This window comes from Mobula hypostoma, chromosome 5, assembly GCF_963921235.1.
Source record: "Mobula hypostoma chromosome 5, sMobHyp1.1, whole genome shotgun sequence".
NCBI classification, from domain to species: Eukaryota; Metazoa; Chordata; class Chondrichthyes; order Myliobatiformes; family Myliobatidae; genus Mobula; species Mobula hypostoma.
The window spans coordinates 31127994-31141407 of NC_086101.1; the positions used below are offsets into that span (position 1 = coordinate 31127994).

The following is a 13414-nucleotide window of genomic DNA, read 5'->3' on the forward strand; positions in this document are numbered from 1 at the left end:
CTGTGCTTTAAAAGGGATAGAGAGGGCGGAAAAAGGGGAGGAGGGGTGGCATTACTGGTTAGAGATACTATTCCAGCTACAGAAAGGGTGGGTAATGTAGCAGGATCCTTTTTTGAGTCAGTATGGGTGGAAGTCAGGAACAGGAAGGGAGCAGTTACTCTATTGGGGGTATTCTATAGGCCCCCTGGTAGCAGCAGAGATACAGAGGAGCAGATTGGGAGGCAGATTTTGGAAAGGTGCAAAAATAACAGGGTTGTTACCATGGGTGACTTTAACTTCCCTAATATTGATTGGCACCTGATTAGTTCCAAGGGTTTAGATGGGGCAGAGTTTGTTAAGTGTGTCCAGGATGGATTCCTGTCACAGTATGTGGACAGGCCGACCAGGGGGAATGCCATACTAGATCTAGTAGTAGGTAATGAACTGGGTCAGGACACAGATCTCTCAGTGGATGAGCATCTGGGGGACAGTGACCACCGCTCCCTGGCCTTTAGCATTATCATGGAAAAGGATAGAATCAGAGAGGACAGGAAAATTTTTAATTGGGGAAGGGCAAATTATGAGGCTATAAGGCTAGAACTTGCAGGTGTGAATTGGGATGATGTTTTTGCAGGGAAATGTACTATGGACATGTAGTCAATGTTTAGAGATCTCTTGCAGGAGGTTAGGGATAAATTTATCCTGGTGGGGAAGATAAAGAATGGTAGGGTGAAGGAACCATGGGTGACAAGTGAGGTGGAAAATCTAGTCAGGTGGAAGAAGGCAGCATACATGAGGATTAGGAAGCAAGGATCAGATGGGTCTATTGAGGAATATAGGGAAGCAAGAAAGGAGCTTAAGAAGGGGCTGAGAAGAGCAAGAAGGGGGCGTGAAAAGGCCTTGGCGAGTAGGGTAAAGAAAAACCCCAAGACATTCTTCAATTACGTGAAGAAAAAAAGGATGACAGGAGTGAAGGTAGGACCGATTAGAGAGAAAGGTGGGAAGGTGTGCCTGGAGGCTGTGGAAGTGAGCGAGGTCCTCAATGAATACTTCTCTTCGGTATTCACCAATGAGAGAGAACTTGATGATGGTGAGGACAATATGAGTGAGGTTGATGTTCTGGAGCATGTTGATATTAAGGGAGAGGAGGTGTTGGAGTTGTTAAAATACATTAGGACGGATAAGTCCCTGGGGCCTGACGAAATATTCCCCAGGCTGCTCCACGAGGCGAGGGAAGAGATTGCTGAGCCTCTGGCTAGGATCTTTATGTCCTCGTTGTCTACGGGAATGGTACCGGAGGATTGGAGGGAGGCGAATGTTGTCCTCTTGTTCAGAAAAGGTAGTAGGGATAGTCCGGGTAATTATAGACCCAGTGAGCCTTACATCTGTGGTGGGAAAGCTGTTGGAAAAGATTCTTAGAGATAGGATCTCTGGGCATTTAGAGAATCATGGTCTGATCAGGGACAGTCAGCATGGCTTTGTGAAGGGCAGATCATGTCTAACAAGCCTGATAGAGTTCTTTGAGGAGGTGACCAGGTATATAGATAAGGGTAGTGCAGTGGATGTGATCTATATGGATTTTAGTAAGGCATTTGACAAGGATCCACACGGTAGGCTTATTCAGAAAGTCAGAAGGCATGGGATCCAGGGAAGTTTGGCCAGGTGGATTCAGAATTGGCTTGCCTGCAGAAGGCAGAGGGTCGTGGTGGAGGGAGTACATTCAGATTGGAGGATTGTGACTAGTGGTGTCCCACAAGGATCTGTTCTGGGACCTGGATGTGGGGGTAGAAGGGTGGGTTGGCAAGTTTTCAGATGGCACAAAGGTTGGTGGTGTTGTAGATAGTGTAGAGGATTGTCAAAGATTGCAGAGAGACATTGATAGGATGCAGAAGTGGGCTGAGAAGTGGCAGATGGAGTTCAACCCGGAGAAGTGTGAGGTGGTACACTTTGGAAGGACAAACTCCAAGGCAGAGTACAAAGTAAATGGCAGGATACTTGGTAGTGTGGAGGAGCAGAGGGATCTCGGGGTACATGTCCACAGATCCCTGAAAGTTGCCTCACAGGTGGATAGGGTAGTTAAGAAAGCTTATGGGGTGTTAGCTTTCCTAAGTCGAGGGATAGAGTTTAAGAGTCGCGATGTAATGATGCAGCTCTATAAAACTCTGGTTAGGCCACACTTGGAGTACTGTGTTCAGTCTGGTTGCCTCACTATAGGAAGGATGTGGAAGCATTGGAAAGGGTACAGAGGAGATTTACCAGGATGCTGCTTGGTTTAGAGAGTATGCATTATGATCAGAGATTAAGGGAGCTAGGGCTTTACTCTTTGGAGAGAAGGAGGATGAGAGGAGACATGATAGAGGTGTACAAGATAATAAGAGGAAAAGACAGAGTGGATAGCCAGCGCCTCTTCCCCAGGGCACCACTGCTCAATACAAGAGGACATGGCTTTAAGGTAAGGGTTGGGAAGTTCAAGGGGGATATTAGAGGAAGGTTTTTTACTCAGAGTGATTGGTGCGTGGAATGCACTGCCTGAGTCAGTGGTGGAGGCAGATACACTAGTGAAGTTTAAGAGACTACTAGACAGGTATATGGAGGAATTTAAGGTGGGGGGGTTATATGGGAGGCAGCGTTTGAGGGTCGGCACAACATTGTGGGCCGAAGGGCCTGAAATGTGCTATGTTCTGTCCGAGGTTTGCATCCTGCACAGGTCCAGGGTCTAACCCACTGTCTTCCCCAGAATCCCCACGCCGTCATCCTCTATACAGTAATCGTAGTCCATTCCTCTCAGATGTCACTCACTGCCAGGAGACCACGCCCCCTCCATGCCCCGCCTCTCTTCTTCACGCCACGCCCACTGACCCGGGAACTGTCCCCTCTCCACCTTCTACTAACCCGCTCCATGATTGGGAGATGCTCCCCACTCAGAAGCCCTTGGCTCCCGGCTTGTCCCCTGTCCCCCCCTACCTTGTGTCATTGCCCCCGGACCTCTCCCGCGGCCCGGTCCGCGTAAACTGACGCCCCTCACCTGTCACCAGCGCCAGCCGCGAGCTGAGGCGGAGACCCAGCCCCAACCTTTTGCCGCTCGCCGCCATCGAACTGTATCCCCGGGCAAGTCCCTCTGCGCATGCGTGCCGCCTTGCTCAGCAGCGCCGTTCCCACAGCCGGTGGATGGCGGAATTGCAGCTTCGTTGGTCAACTCAGCCACCACGGCAGTACAGGAATCCCATTCATCCCGTGTCCTGATTCCCCTGCATACCTGTGATCCAGGGATTCCCCACCTTCATTTATGCCACGGACCAATACCATTAAGCAAGGGGTCCAACAACCCAGTTTGGGAACCACTTCACCTTTCGTCAAGCACGCCCTTGGATGATATTCGGAGAAGGACATAAAGGTACGGAAGGCGCTGGCGTGGAGGGCTGTGAACGACATGAAGGAAATCTGGAAGTCCAGAGGGCTTAAAAAGAGGATTTTCATAGCAGTCATAGAGTCCATTCTCACGTACGGATGCGAGACGTGGACACTCACCAAGACGATGCGAAAGTCTCTAGGTGGTTGCTATACACAAATACTCCGGATGGCTCTTGACGTGTGTTGGCAACAGCACATGACGAACATCGAGCTCAATAACAACCTACCGATGCTCACCTCTAAAATCGAGGCGAGAAGACTGCAACTAGTGGGGCACTGTCTATGCCACCCCGAGCTACCTGCCAGCCTAGTCATCATATGGGAGCCCAAGCATGGGAGGATGAACCCTGGGCTCCCTCCCAAGACTATGGTCAACACGCTCCTAGAAGACAGCGGCGCGGCTAATGTCGATGAACTGAACACACTGATGAGGGAGAGGGAGAAGTGGAGAGTCCATCATCGTGCCCGACGCCAGCCCCCTAGGCCTGAGTCGACGTAGTAGTGGTAGTAGCAAGCACGCCCTTAATCCTAACACTAGGGGTGATTGAGAGGAGCCGATTTATTACCGGCATGAATTTGAGATACGATAGGAATCAGGGACACCGAAGATCAGTGGAGACACAAGAGACCATAGACACTGGAATCTGGAGCAACAAAGAATCTGCTGGAGGAACTCAGTGGGGGCAAAGTTGGGAGAGAACTCCGCATATCCGTCACCTGCAGCTGCCTCCCAGTCTCAGCACTGCTCACCTCTAACTCTAGGGGGCACTGGTTTAAGTGAGGGGGGTACAGTGAAAAACTTTCTTTTGCATGCCATTCATATAGATCATTTCATCACATCAGTGCATTGAGGTAGTACAAGGGTAAACAACAGTAGAACAAAATGCTAGTTACAGAGAAAGTGCAGGCAGAAAGAAGGGCAAAGTCATAAGTGGTGGCTGAGGTCCAGAATCCATCATCATATTAGGATAATATGATAAATACTCTTATAACTAAAGGTAGTAGCTGTCCTTAAACCTGGGGGTACATGTTTCTGGCTTTTGTATCTTCTGTCCAATGGGAGGGAGAAGAAGAGAGAATTTCCAGGCTGGGCCGGTCAGTCTTTGGTTATGTTTGCTTTACCAAAGCAGCAAGAAGAATAGAGTCCGTGGAGGGGAGGCTGGTTTCGGTGTTGTGCTGAGCTGCATCCACAACTCTGCAACTTTTTGCTCTTGGGAAGTTTATCTGCCACGTCAGCCCGAGATAGGATGATCTGTGTGGTGCATCAGGAAAAACTGATGAGGGTCACTGGGCACGTTGCAAATTTCTTTAGCCACCTGAGGAAGCAGAGGTGTTGGTGAGCTTTCCTGGCTGTGTACTCTATACAGTTGGACCAGGACAATATGTTGGTGAAATTTGCTAGGAATTTGAAGCTCCTGCCATCTCCAGCTCAGCATCGTCGATTCTTACAGCAACATGCTTTCCATCCCAGTTCCTGAAGTCAATGACCAGATCCTTTGTCTTGGCAACATTGAGGAAAGATTGTTGTCTTGACCCCATGCCACCAGGATCTCTATTTCCTTCCTGTAGTCCGGCTTGTCATTGTTTGTGATCCAGCCCATAGAAAACCCTTAGGTGGAATTAGAGCAGAATATTGTCCCACAGTCACGAGTGTCAAGGGAGCAAAGTAGGAGGCTGAGGATGCAGTCTTGCAGAGCACCATTGTTGAGGGTCATTGTCACAGAGGTTTTGATGCCTATCCTTGCTAATTGTGGTCTGTTGGTCCTGTTGCAAAGTGAGCTCCAGGAGTTCATAGATGAGTTGGTTTGGAATTATGGGATTGAAGGCGGAGCTGTAGTAGTAGGCAGCCGTCAATCCCAGGGGATCACGGGTTTGTGCCTGTGGTGGACTGTGTCCCCTCCAGGGCGCAAGGCTGGGCGGGAAGATTTGAGGAACCAGCTTTTGCCCATGCAGTGGGTTCTCCCCCTCCACGTCACTGATGAAGTCCAAGGGAAGGTCAAGTGCTGATACAGCTTGGCACCAGTGTCGTCACAGAGGTTGCCAGAGTGAAGTTGTAAACAACATCAAACTACCTTAGGGACCCTGGCTCCAGATTTCTTCCTTGGGGTTTACTCCTGAAGCCTTTTCCATGAGTGGGTATGGCCGCAAGGCAGCGGAGGTTTAAGGTCAGAGTTTTCATTCTCCTAGGCGGGCTGCTGCCCAAAGGCTGATGAGCCCCACCTGTCTGAAGGTGGAGCTGTAGTCAATGAACAATAATCTGTACAAGGTGTATTTACTGTGCAGATGCTCCAGAGATGAGTGTAGGGCCAGGGAGATGGCTTCTGCTGTGGACCCATTTTGGTGGAAGGTGAAATACCGTGGATCAAGGCGAAGGAGATTTTTTGACAAGAATAAGTCGGTGGATGTTGCCTGCATGACCCTAGGAAAGCATCAACAAGTTTTCTCATGGGTCCTGCTCCCGCACATAGCAGCCACAGTGATTTGGTGGACCGACTTCAAAACTGGGTTGACCACAGAAGACAGGGTAATGGTGCAGGGTTGTTATGACTGGTGTTACACATGGATCAGTGCTGAGACCTCTGTTGTTTCTGAAATATAAAAATGATTTAAACAAAAATATAGCAGGGTTGTTTGGTGAGTCAAAAAGTGGTGGTGCTGTGAATCGTGGGGAAGGTCGTCAAAGAATTCAACAGGAAATTTGGCCAGAGAAATGGCAACAGGAAGGTTACTCCAGACAAGTGCGAGGTGTCAAATGTAAGAAGGTGTAGAGTAGATGATGAGACACTTTGGAACACTGATGCACAGAAAGATTGTAGGGAGTAAGACCAAGGCTGCAAACAGTAACACAAGTAGTGGGTAAATAATGTTCACTGCATGCCTGCCTTCATGGGTTGATGTGTTGAGTACAAAAGTTAGCTGGTCATGATGCAGCTGTATACATTTTTAGTTAGGCTGCAGTGTGTAGTCCTGGGTCTCTCCATTATGACAAGGATTTGGAGGCTTTAGAGAGGGTGCAGAAGGGATTCACCAGGATATGTCCTATCTCAAGAGTATAAGCTACAAGGAGAGGTTGGATCATCCTGGTTTATTTCTCGGTGTGTCAGAGGCTGAGGGGAGACCTGTTTATAAAAGGATGAGAGGCATTGATGGGGTAGATGGTCCTGAAGCAAGATTTTGACCTGAAACACAACATTTCCTTTCCCACCATAGAGCTGAGTTTCTCCTGCAGATTGTCTTGTTGTTGGATAGTGAGCTAAGCTCAGTAACTCCCTGACGTCAGAGTTCAGCGATGCAGCAGAGGGGGGTGGGTGAGGGGTGCTGGTGTCCTGACCCAACCCAGCACACCACGGGGGCATCTTCAAGAGGTGCTGCCTAAAGAAGACGGCATCGATCACTAAGTACCCTCGCAATCAGACACGCCTCTTCTTATTAATACCATCAAAGAATACTGGAGATCCAGAGTCAAGAAACATCTTCTTCCGCTCAGGCATCAGATTTCTGAACAGTTCACAAACCTGTGAACACTACCTCATTATTTCTTTTTTTTCAGAATTTATTTATTTTTATAACTTAAAGTAATTTTAGTTATGCCTTTACATTGCAATGTTGTCTCAGGACAATTTTCATATGATATTAATGATAATCAATCTGATTCTGATTAATGTACGTATTTTTGTGAATGTTGTTTCTCTGAAGCCATGTGTCCGTGATGCTCTTGTAAGTTTTTCATTGCACCTGTGTATACATTTACTTGGGCATATGGCAATAAACTGCACTTTGACTTTTGCGGCAGGCACGCTGGCTGAAGTGAATTTGCAAATGTTGTTTGAGAGACGTTGTCGGTCTTTGTAGTGGCAGATCAGCTGCTGTGAGTACGGGACCACTGCCACCACGCTAAGGTGCCAATGCCCAGAGCGATCGCAGAGAGCTCTGCGTTGCCCACCAGCGCACACCACACTGCATTGTAGAACAGCAGGCCCATCAGACTCCACAGGCTGTGTGCGGAGCCCCTCCGGGACAACTGCAGCCCCACCATGCCGGATACGATCCAGATTAGACCCCAGAGTGGAGAGGAGCACAGCAGGAGAAGGCACAGGCCAGCGTAGCCCTGGGTGCCACAACACCACCAGCAGACCTTGGAGACACTGCCACAGCCCAGCAATGATAAGAATGTTCCAGCATATCCCAGCACACCACAGCAGACCCACCAGATCCAAGCATTATTGTCTAACAGCCACAGGAGCCCTAGGAAGCCCACAAAGCTCAGCTCCAGCCAGGAAGGGACTGTGTAACCTCGGGATGACAGACACCACCCAAAGAAACTCAGCCCAACCAGGCAGATTCCAGGGAGCCCAGCAGAAGCCAGCAGGAAGCAGGAGAGCCCAGCGTGTCCCAGCACACCACAGTACTGCCAAGAGATCCCAGCCAGGTTCCTGTCGTCCAGCAGAGACCACCAGAGACCGGAAAATCCCAGCACACCACAGCAGACCAAGTACACCTCCAGAAAGTCGGCTCTCCCTGGCCAGGCAGCGGCAAGGGAGATCAGCAGGCCGGAACAGAGCCAGTCCCAGCGCCTGCCCGGGACCCCGTCGCTGCGGTCCCCAGGTGGAGCCGCGAGGATGGCATCCTCTCGCTTGGGCTCTGGCGGCCCAGCCAGCCTCTCCAGGCCCAGGCCGGGATCGTCGGCAGAAGAAGGGAGCAGCCGGAGGGGCTCGGCATTCCTGCCACCCAGTGCCGCTCCTGGGCTGCAGAACGGGAAGAGCCTCTGGGTGAACCGGTCATGGTAGGTGTGGAAGTGGGACATCCCATCGGCGTTATAAAAGGACACCCGGCCTCCCTCGTAGTCCAGGTAAACCCCCACCACCCGGGGCTGCAGATCCAGCTGCAGCTCCTCCGAGGCACCGGTGAAGGCCTTGTATGTCACCCCGTTCCTGAGTCCCAGAGTCCAGTATCCGTGGGTCGGAGACAGCACAATGCTTCCCTTCCTCCTGGTCAGCTCGCTCGCCACCCCGACAGTCCAGGAGATCTTGCGGCCCACCTTCACCTCCCAGTAGTGCCTCCCCATCGCAACGCCCCCGAAGGCAAGGACACAGGGACTGGGGTCAAGGCTCAGCAGGTGTTCAGGCCACAGCTGCTTCTCGGGCCGGGGCCCCGTGCTGCTCAGATCCTCGGATAAGGAGAGCCACGGGCTGACTGTGGCCAGGTTAAGGATCAGTGGGCCGGAGCCTGTGGAACACAACAGAGGGCAGATCAGGGGGTCTCACTTCGTCTGAGCCGGCCAGAGATTCATTTGTACCCCTAGACCGATTACTACAGCAAGCTCAAACTAACCCTGTGACTGGACGTTACAGACGAAGAGTGGAACTCAAGTACCACCTCCCACTGAGGGAAAACAGCAGCAACATTTAAAACTGGGCCCAAGATTACACAGGGAAGTTTCTGTCAAGACATATGGAGGGGTGGGATGTGTAGGGAGAGCAATACACAAAATATGGGGCACTGGACATTAACGGCAGACAGCCCTATACAAAATAAACCACCCAATCAGGCCAGATCTCCAAAAGGTAGACTCCCCAGTGGTGTACACTCCCCCCACAATATACCCACATATGCCCTCCACCATCCCACATATGCCCCATGACAATGTATCCACAGCAACCGGAATGAACACCTAGATATTCTGTCGGAACAGCTCTGGCTCTGACTCTGGTATGCTAGTTTGAATGCACGGGAAGGTAAGAAGCTGCAAAGTGTTGTGGGCAGAATACATCGCAGTACATCCCTCCCTGTCATCAGAATTAGCTGCAGAAGGTACTGCCTCAAACATCTAGCATCAGAGAACACCAAACTATCTGCTGGAAGAACTCACTGGCACAAGTGGCAACTGCATGAATGCTTCAACCCAAAATATCAATGACTGCTTTCCTCCCACAGATGCTGCTTGACCTGCTGAGCTCCTCCAGCTGGTCGGTCGTTGCAGCAGAATCCAGCATCTGAAGTCTCTTGTGTCTCTACCATCAAAGATCACCACTGTCCAGGCCATGCCATCTTCTTGCAGCTACCATTGGGCAGGAGGTATGGAAGCCTCAAGTCCCACGGGGTTCAGGAACGGCTACTTCCCTTCAAACATTCAATTCTTGAACCAGTCTGAACAACCCTAGTCACTGCCTCCTTAGATTGACATTTTGACAACTTTTCACTACAATGGGCTTTGCTTCTTTGTTCTGAACAAATTTATTTCTCATTTATGATTTTCTTGTGAATGTTGTGTATGTGATGCAATGGGCTTGTGATGCTGCTACATGTAAGTTTTCCATTGCACCGTGCACACATGTATTTGTGCATTTGAAAATAAACTCAACTTTAACTTTGACTTTGACCAATTGTTGTCCCAAAAGCAACCTGGTCCTATATCACGCTACTGCTTTTGCCATCTTTTCTCTGCTAACGTCCTGCTGTACTGTAACAAGCCCAGCAGAAGCAGCAGCTTATTGGCTGCAGGATAATCAATGTCTCTCCTTTTCCCCTGAATTGCCAGAACATTTAGCTGGGCATGGGAATGGGAAGCTGAAGGAAGATTTAGAAGGGAGAATAACTAACCTAGAAATAGACAGTGAGAAATCAGAAGATTGTGGGTGATTAATAATTGCAGAAGTGAAGTCTGGCTGTGTTTAATGGTACACATCCAATGCACAAAGAGAGATTGAGTCAGGAAATAAGCTGAGGGCACTAAGGGACACATGGAGGAACAGTTAATTAGCTCAGTGAAAGTCAAAGTACTGTAGATACTAGAAATTGGAAATTTAATAAAAATAGAACATGTTAGAAACGCTTAGCAGGTCAGGTAGCTTCTGTGGGGAGAGAAACAGAGCTAACCGGTCACGATGAAGACCTGATGAAGTCCAGACAAAAGGCCTTTGAGCTGAAATGTTAATTCTGTTTCTCCTCATGCAGGCCTGCTGGGTGCATCCAGAATTTTCTGTTTTTATTATAATTTAGCTAACAAGCAGGGACAGCAGTAGTCCCATTAAATGTCAGGAAAGACTGGGAGAGCTGAATGGCTCACTCTAGTGTTCCTATTTCAGGTCTTCTGTCCTTTGAGGCATTAGGAGTTTTCGGGATGAGACAGAAAGAGGAATAAAAAAAGATTGTGTTCAAGAAAGGGGCCAATAGGTCTTTAGAGCCCTCCCTTACTCCATCAGACACCCTTTCTGCATTGTCCTCTCTCCCACTTCTCTTCAACACCTTCCATGTCCTCCCTCCCTCTGCTGGCGGCCGTTCAATGTCATTCATGGACAACTCTGCGCAATTGGTTCCCAGTGCAGTCCCAGCTCCACACTGGGCCAACCACTGTCTGGTGAGGGATCATCAGTGCTCTCTGTTCAGTGCGAAATCCTGGTGACTTCCCTGGAAACGGGGTTGCTGGTACGCTAAGCACGGAGAACACAGAACAGTACGCAAAGGGACAGACACTATGGCCCTCAAAGTTGTGCCAAACTAACTAAATTATTCATTAAATGGCAGACCACAGTACTTGTGCTTGCAACACTGTGTGTCCGACAGAGTGATCAGCAGAACTGGGGCTCCACAGGGGACTGTCTTGTCTCCCTTTCTTTTCACCATTTACACCTCGGACTTCAACTACTGCACAGAGTCTTGTCATCTTCAGAAGTTTTCTGATGACTCTGTCATAGTTGGATGCATCAACAAGGGAGTTGAGGCTGAGTACAGGGCTACGGTAAGAAACTTTGTCACATGGTGTGAGCAGAAGCATCTGCAGCTTAATGTGAAAAAGACTAAGGAGCTGGTGGTGGACCTGAGGAGAGCTAAGGTACCGGTGACCCCTGTTTCCATCCAGGGGGTCAGTGTGGACTTGGTGGAGGATTACAAATACCTGGGGATACGAATTGACAATCAACTGGACTGGTCAAAGAACACTGAGGCTGTCTACAAGAAGGGTCAGAGCCGTCTCTATTTCCTGAGGAGAATAAGGTTCTTTAACATCTGCCGGACAATGCTGAAGATGTTCTACAAGTCTGTGGTGGCTAGTGCTATCATGTTTGCTGTTGTGTGCTGGGTCAGCAGGCTGAGGGTAGCAGACACCAACAGAATCAACAAACTCATTCGTAAGACCAGTGATGTTGTGGGATGGAACTGGACTCTCTGACGGTGGTGTCTGAAAAGAGGATGCTGTCCAAGTTGCATGCCATCTTGGACAATGTCTCCCATCCACTACATAATGTACTGGGTGGGCACAGGAGTACATTCAGCCAGAGACTCATCCCACCGAGATGCAACACAGAGTGTCATAGGAAGTCATTCCTGCCTGTGGCCATCAAACTTTACAACTCCTCCCTTGGAGGGTCAGACACCCTGAGCCAATAGGCTGGTCCTGGATTTATTTTACATATTACTATTTAACTATTTATGGTTTTATTACTATTTATTATTTATGGTGCAACTGTAAATAATAAACGGGACGTTTTCAGAATGGCAGGCGGTGACTAGTGGGGTACCGCAAGGCTCAGTGCTGGGACCCCAGTTGTTTACAATATATATTAATGACTTGGATGAGGGAATTAAATGCAGCATCTCCAAGTTTGCGGATGACACGAAGCTGGGTGGCAGTGTTAGCAGTGAGGAGGATGCTAAGAGGATGCAGGGTGACTTGGATAGGTTGGGTGAGTGGGCAAACTCATGGCAGATGCAATTTAATGTGGATAAATGTGAAGTTATCCACTTTGGTGGCAAAAATAGGAAAACAGATTATTATCTGAATGGTGGCCGATTAGGAAAAGGGGAGGTGCAACGAGACCTGGGTGTCATTATACACCAGTCATTGAAAGTGGACATGCAGGTACAGCAGGCGGTGAAAAAGGCGAACGGTATGCTGGCATTTATAGCGAGAGGATTCGAGTACAGGAGCAGGGAGGTACTACTGCAGTTGTACAAGGCCTTGGTGAGACCACACCTGGAGTATTGTGTGCAGTTTTGGTCCCCTAATCTGAGGAAAGACATCTTTGCCATAGAGGGAGTACAAAGAAGGTTCACCAGATTGATTCCTGGGATGGCAGGTCTTTCATATGAAGAAAGACTGGATGAACTGGGCTTGTACTCGTTGGAATTTAGAAGATTGAGGGGGGATCTGATTGAAACGTATAAGATCCTAAAGGGATTGGACAGGCTAGATGCGGGAAGATTGTTCCCGATGTTGGGGAGGTCCAGAACGAGGGGTCACAGTTTGAGGATAGAGGGGAAGCCTTTTAGGACCGAGATTAGGAAAAACTTCTTCACACAGAGAGTGGTGAATCTGTGGAATTCTCTGCCACAGCAAACTGTTGAGGCCAGTTCATTAGCTATGTTTAAAAGGAAGTTAGATATGGCCCTTGTGGCTACAGGGGTCAGGGGGTATGGAGGGAAGGCTGGGTTCTGAGTTGGATGATCAGCCATGATCATAATAAATGGCGGTGCAGGCTCGAAGGGCCGAATGGCCTACTCCTGCACCTATTTTCTATGTTTCTATGTTTCTATGTAACGAAAACTAATTTCCCCCCAGGATCAATAAAGTATGACTATGACTATGACTAAATGCTTAACTAAGCTAATCCCTTCTGCCTATACAATGTCTATATCTCTCCATTTCCTGCGCATTATGTACCTATCTAAGACTGTCTTAAGTACGTCTATCATATCTGCCCCCACACTAACCCTGGCAGTGCATTCCAGTCATTCTCCATTCCCTGAGTAAAAAGCTTGCCCCATGCGCCTTTGAATTTAACCTTCTCACCTTGAATGCATACCTCTAGTGTTAGCCATTATGACCCAAGGAAAAAGACAGCAGCTATATCTATATGCCCATAACAATCTGTAATCACATGTTGCATATAGAGTTCATGGAAATTCTGATCACCGGAAAAGTTTGCAAAATCGCACAGTAACATATGTCGAAGAACCGCCCCGGAATTTCACAGACAGATGAGCCACAAGAGACAGCAGATGTCAGAATCTGGAGCAGCACTCAATC

At 48.9% G+C, this 13414-nt stretch overlaps 1 protein-coding gene across 2 annotated transcripts in view; it reads right to left on the reverse strand.

The window, feature by feature from the left end:
• Positions 1 to 3096, reverse strand: part of hsd17b8 (hydroxysteroid (17-beta) dehydrogenase 8) — a 45018-nt gene extending 41922 nt beyond the window's left edge. For both annotated transcript variants that reach the window (XR_010018005.1, XM_063048289.1), the window contains exon 1: positions 3005 to 3096. Coding sequence is in view for 1 of the 2 variants with exons in the window: in XM_063048289.1 (XP_062904359.1) it covers positions 3005 to 3071 (67 nt within the window). In the remaining variant the exon portion in view is untranslated. The remainder of the gene's footprint in view (positions 1 to 3004) is intronic.
• Positions 3097 to 13414: the final 10318 nt, after the last annotated feature.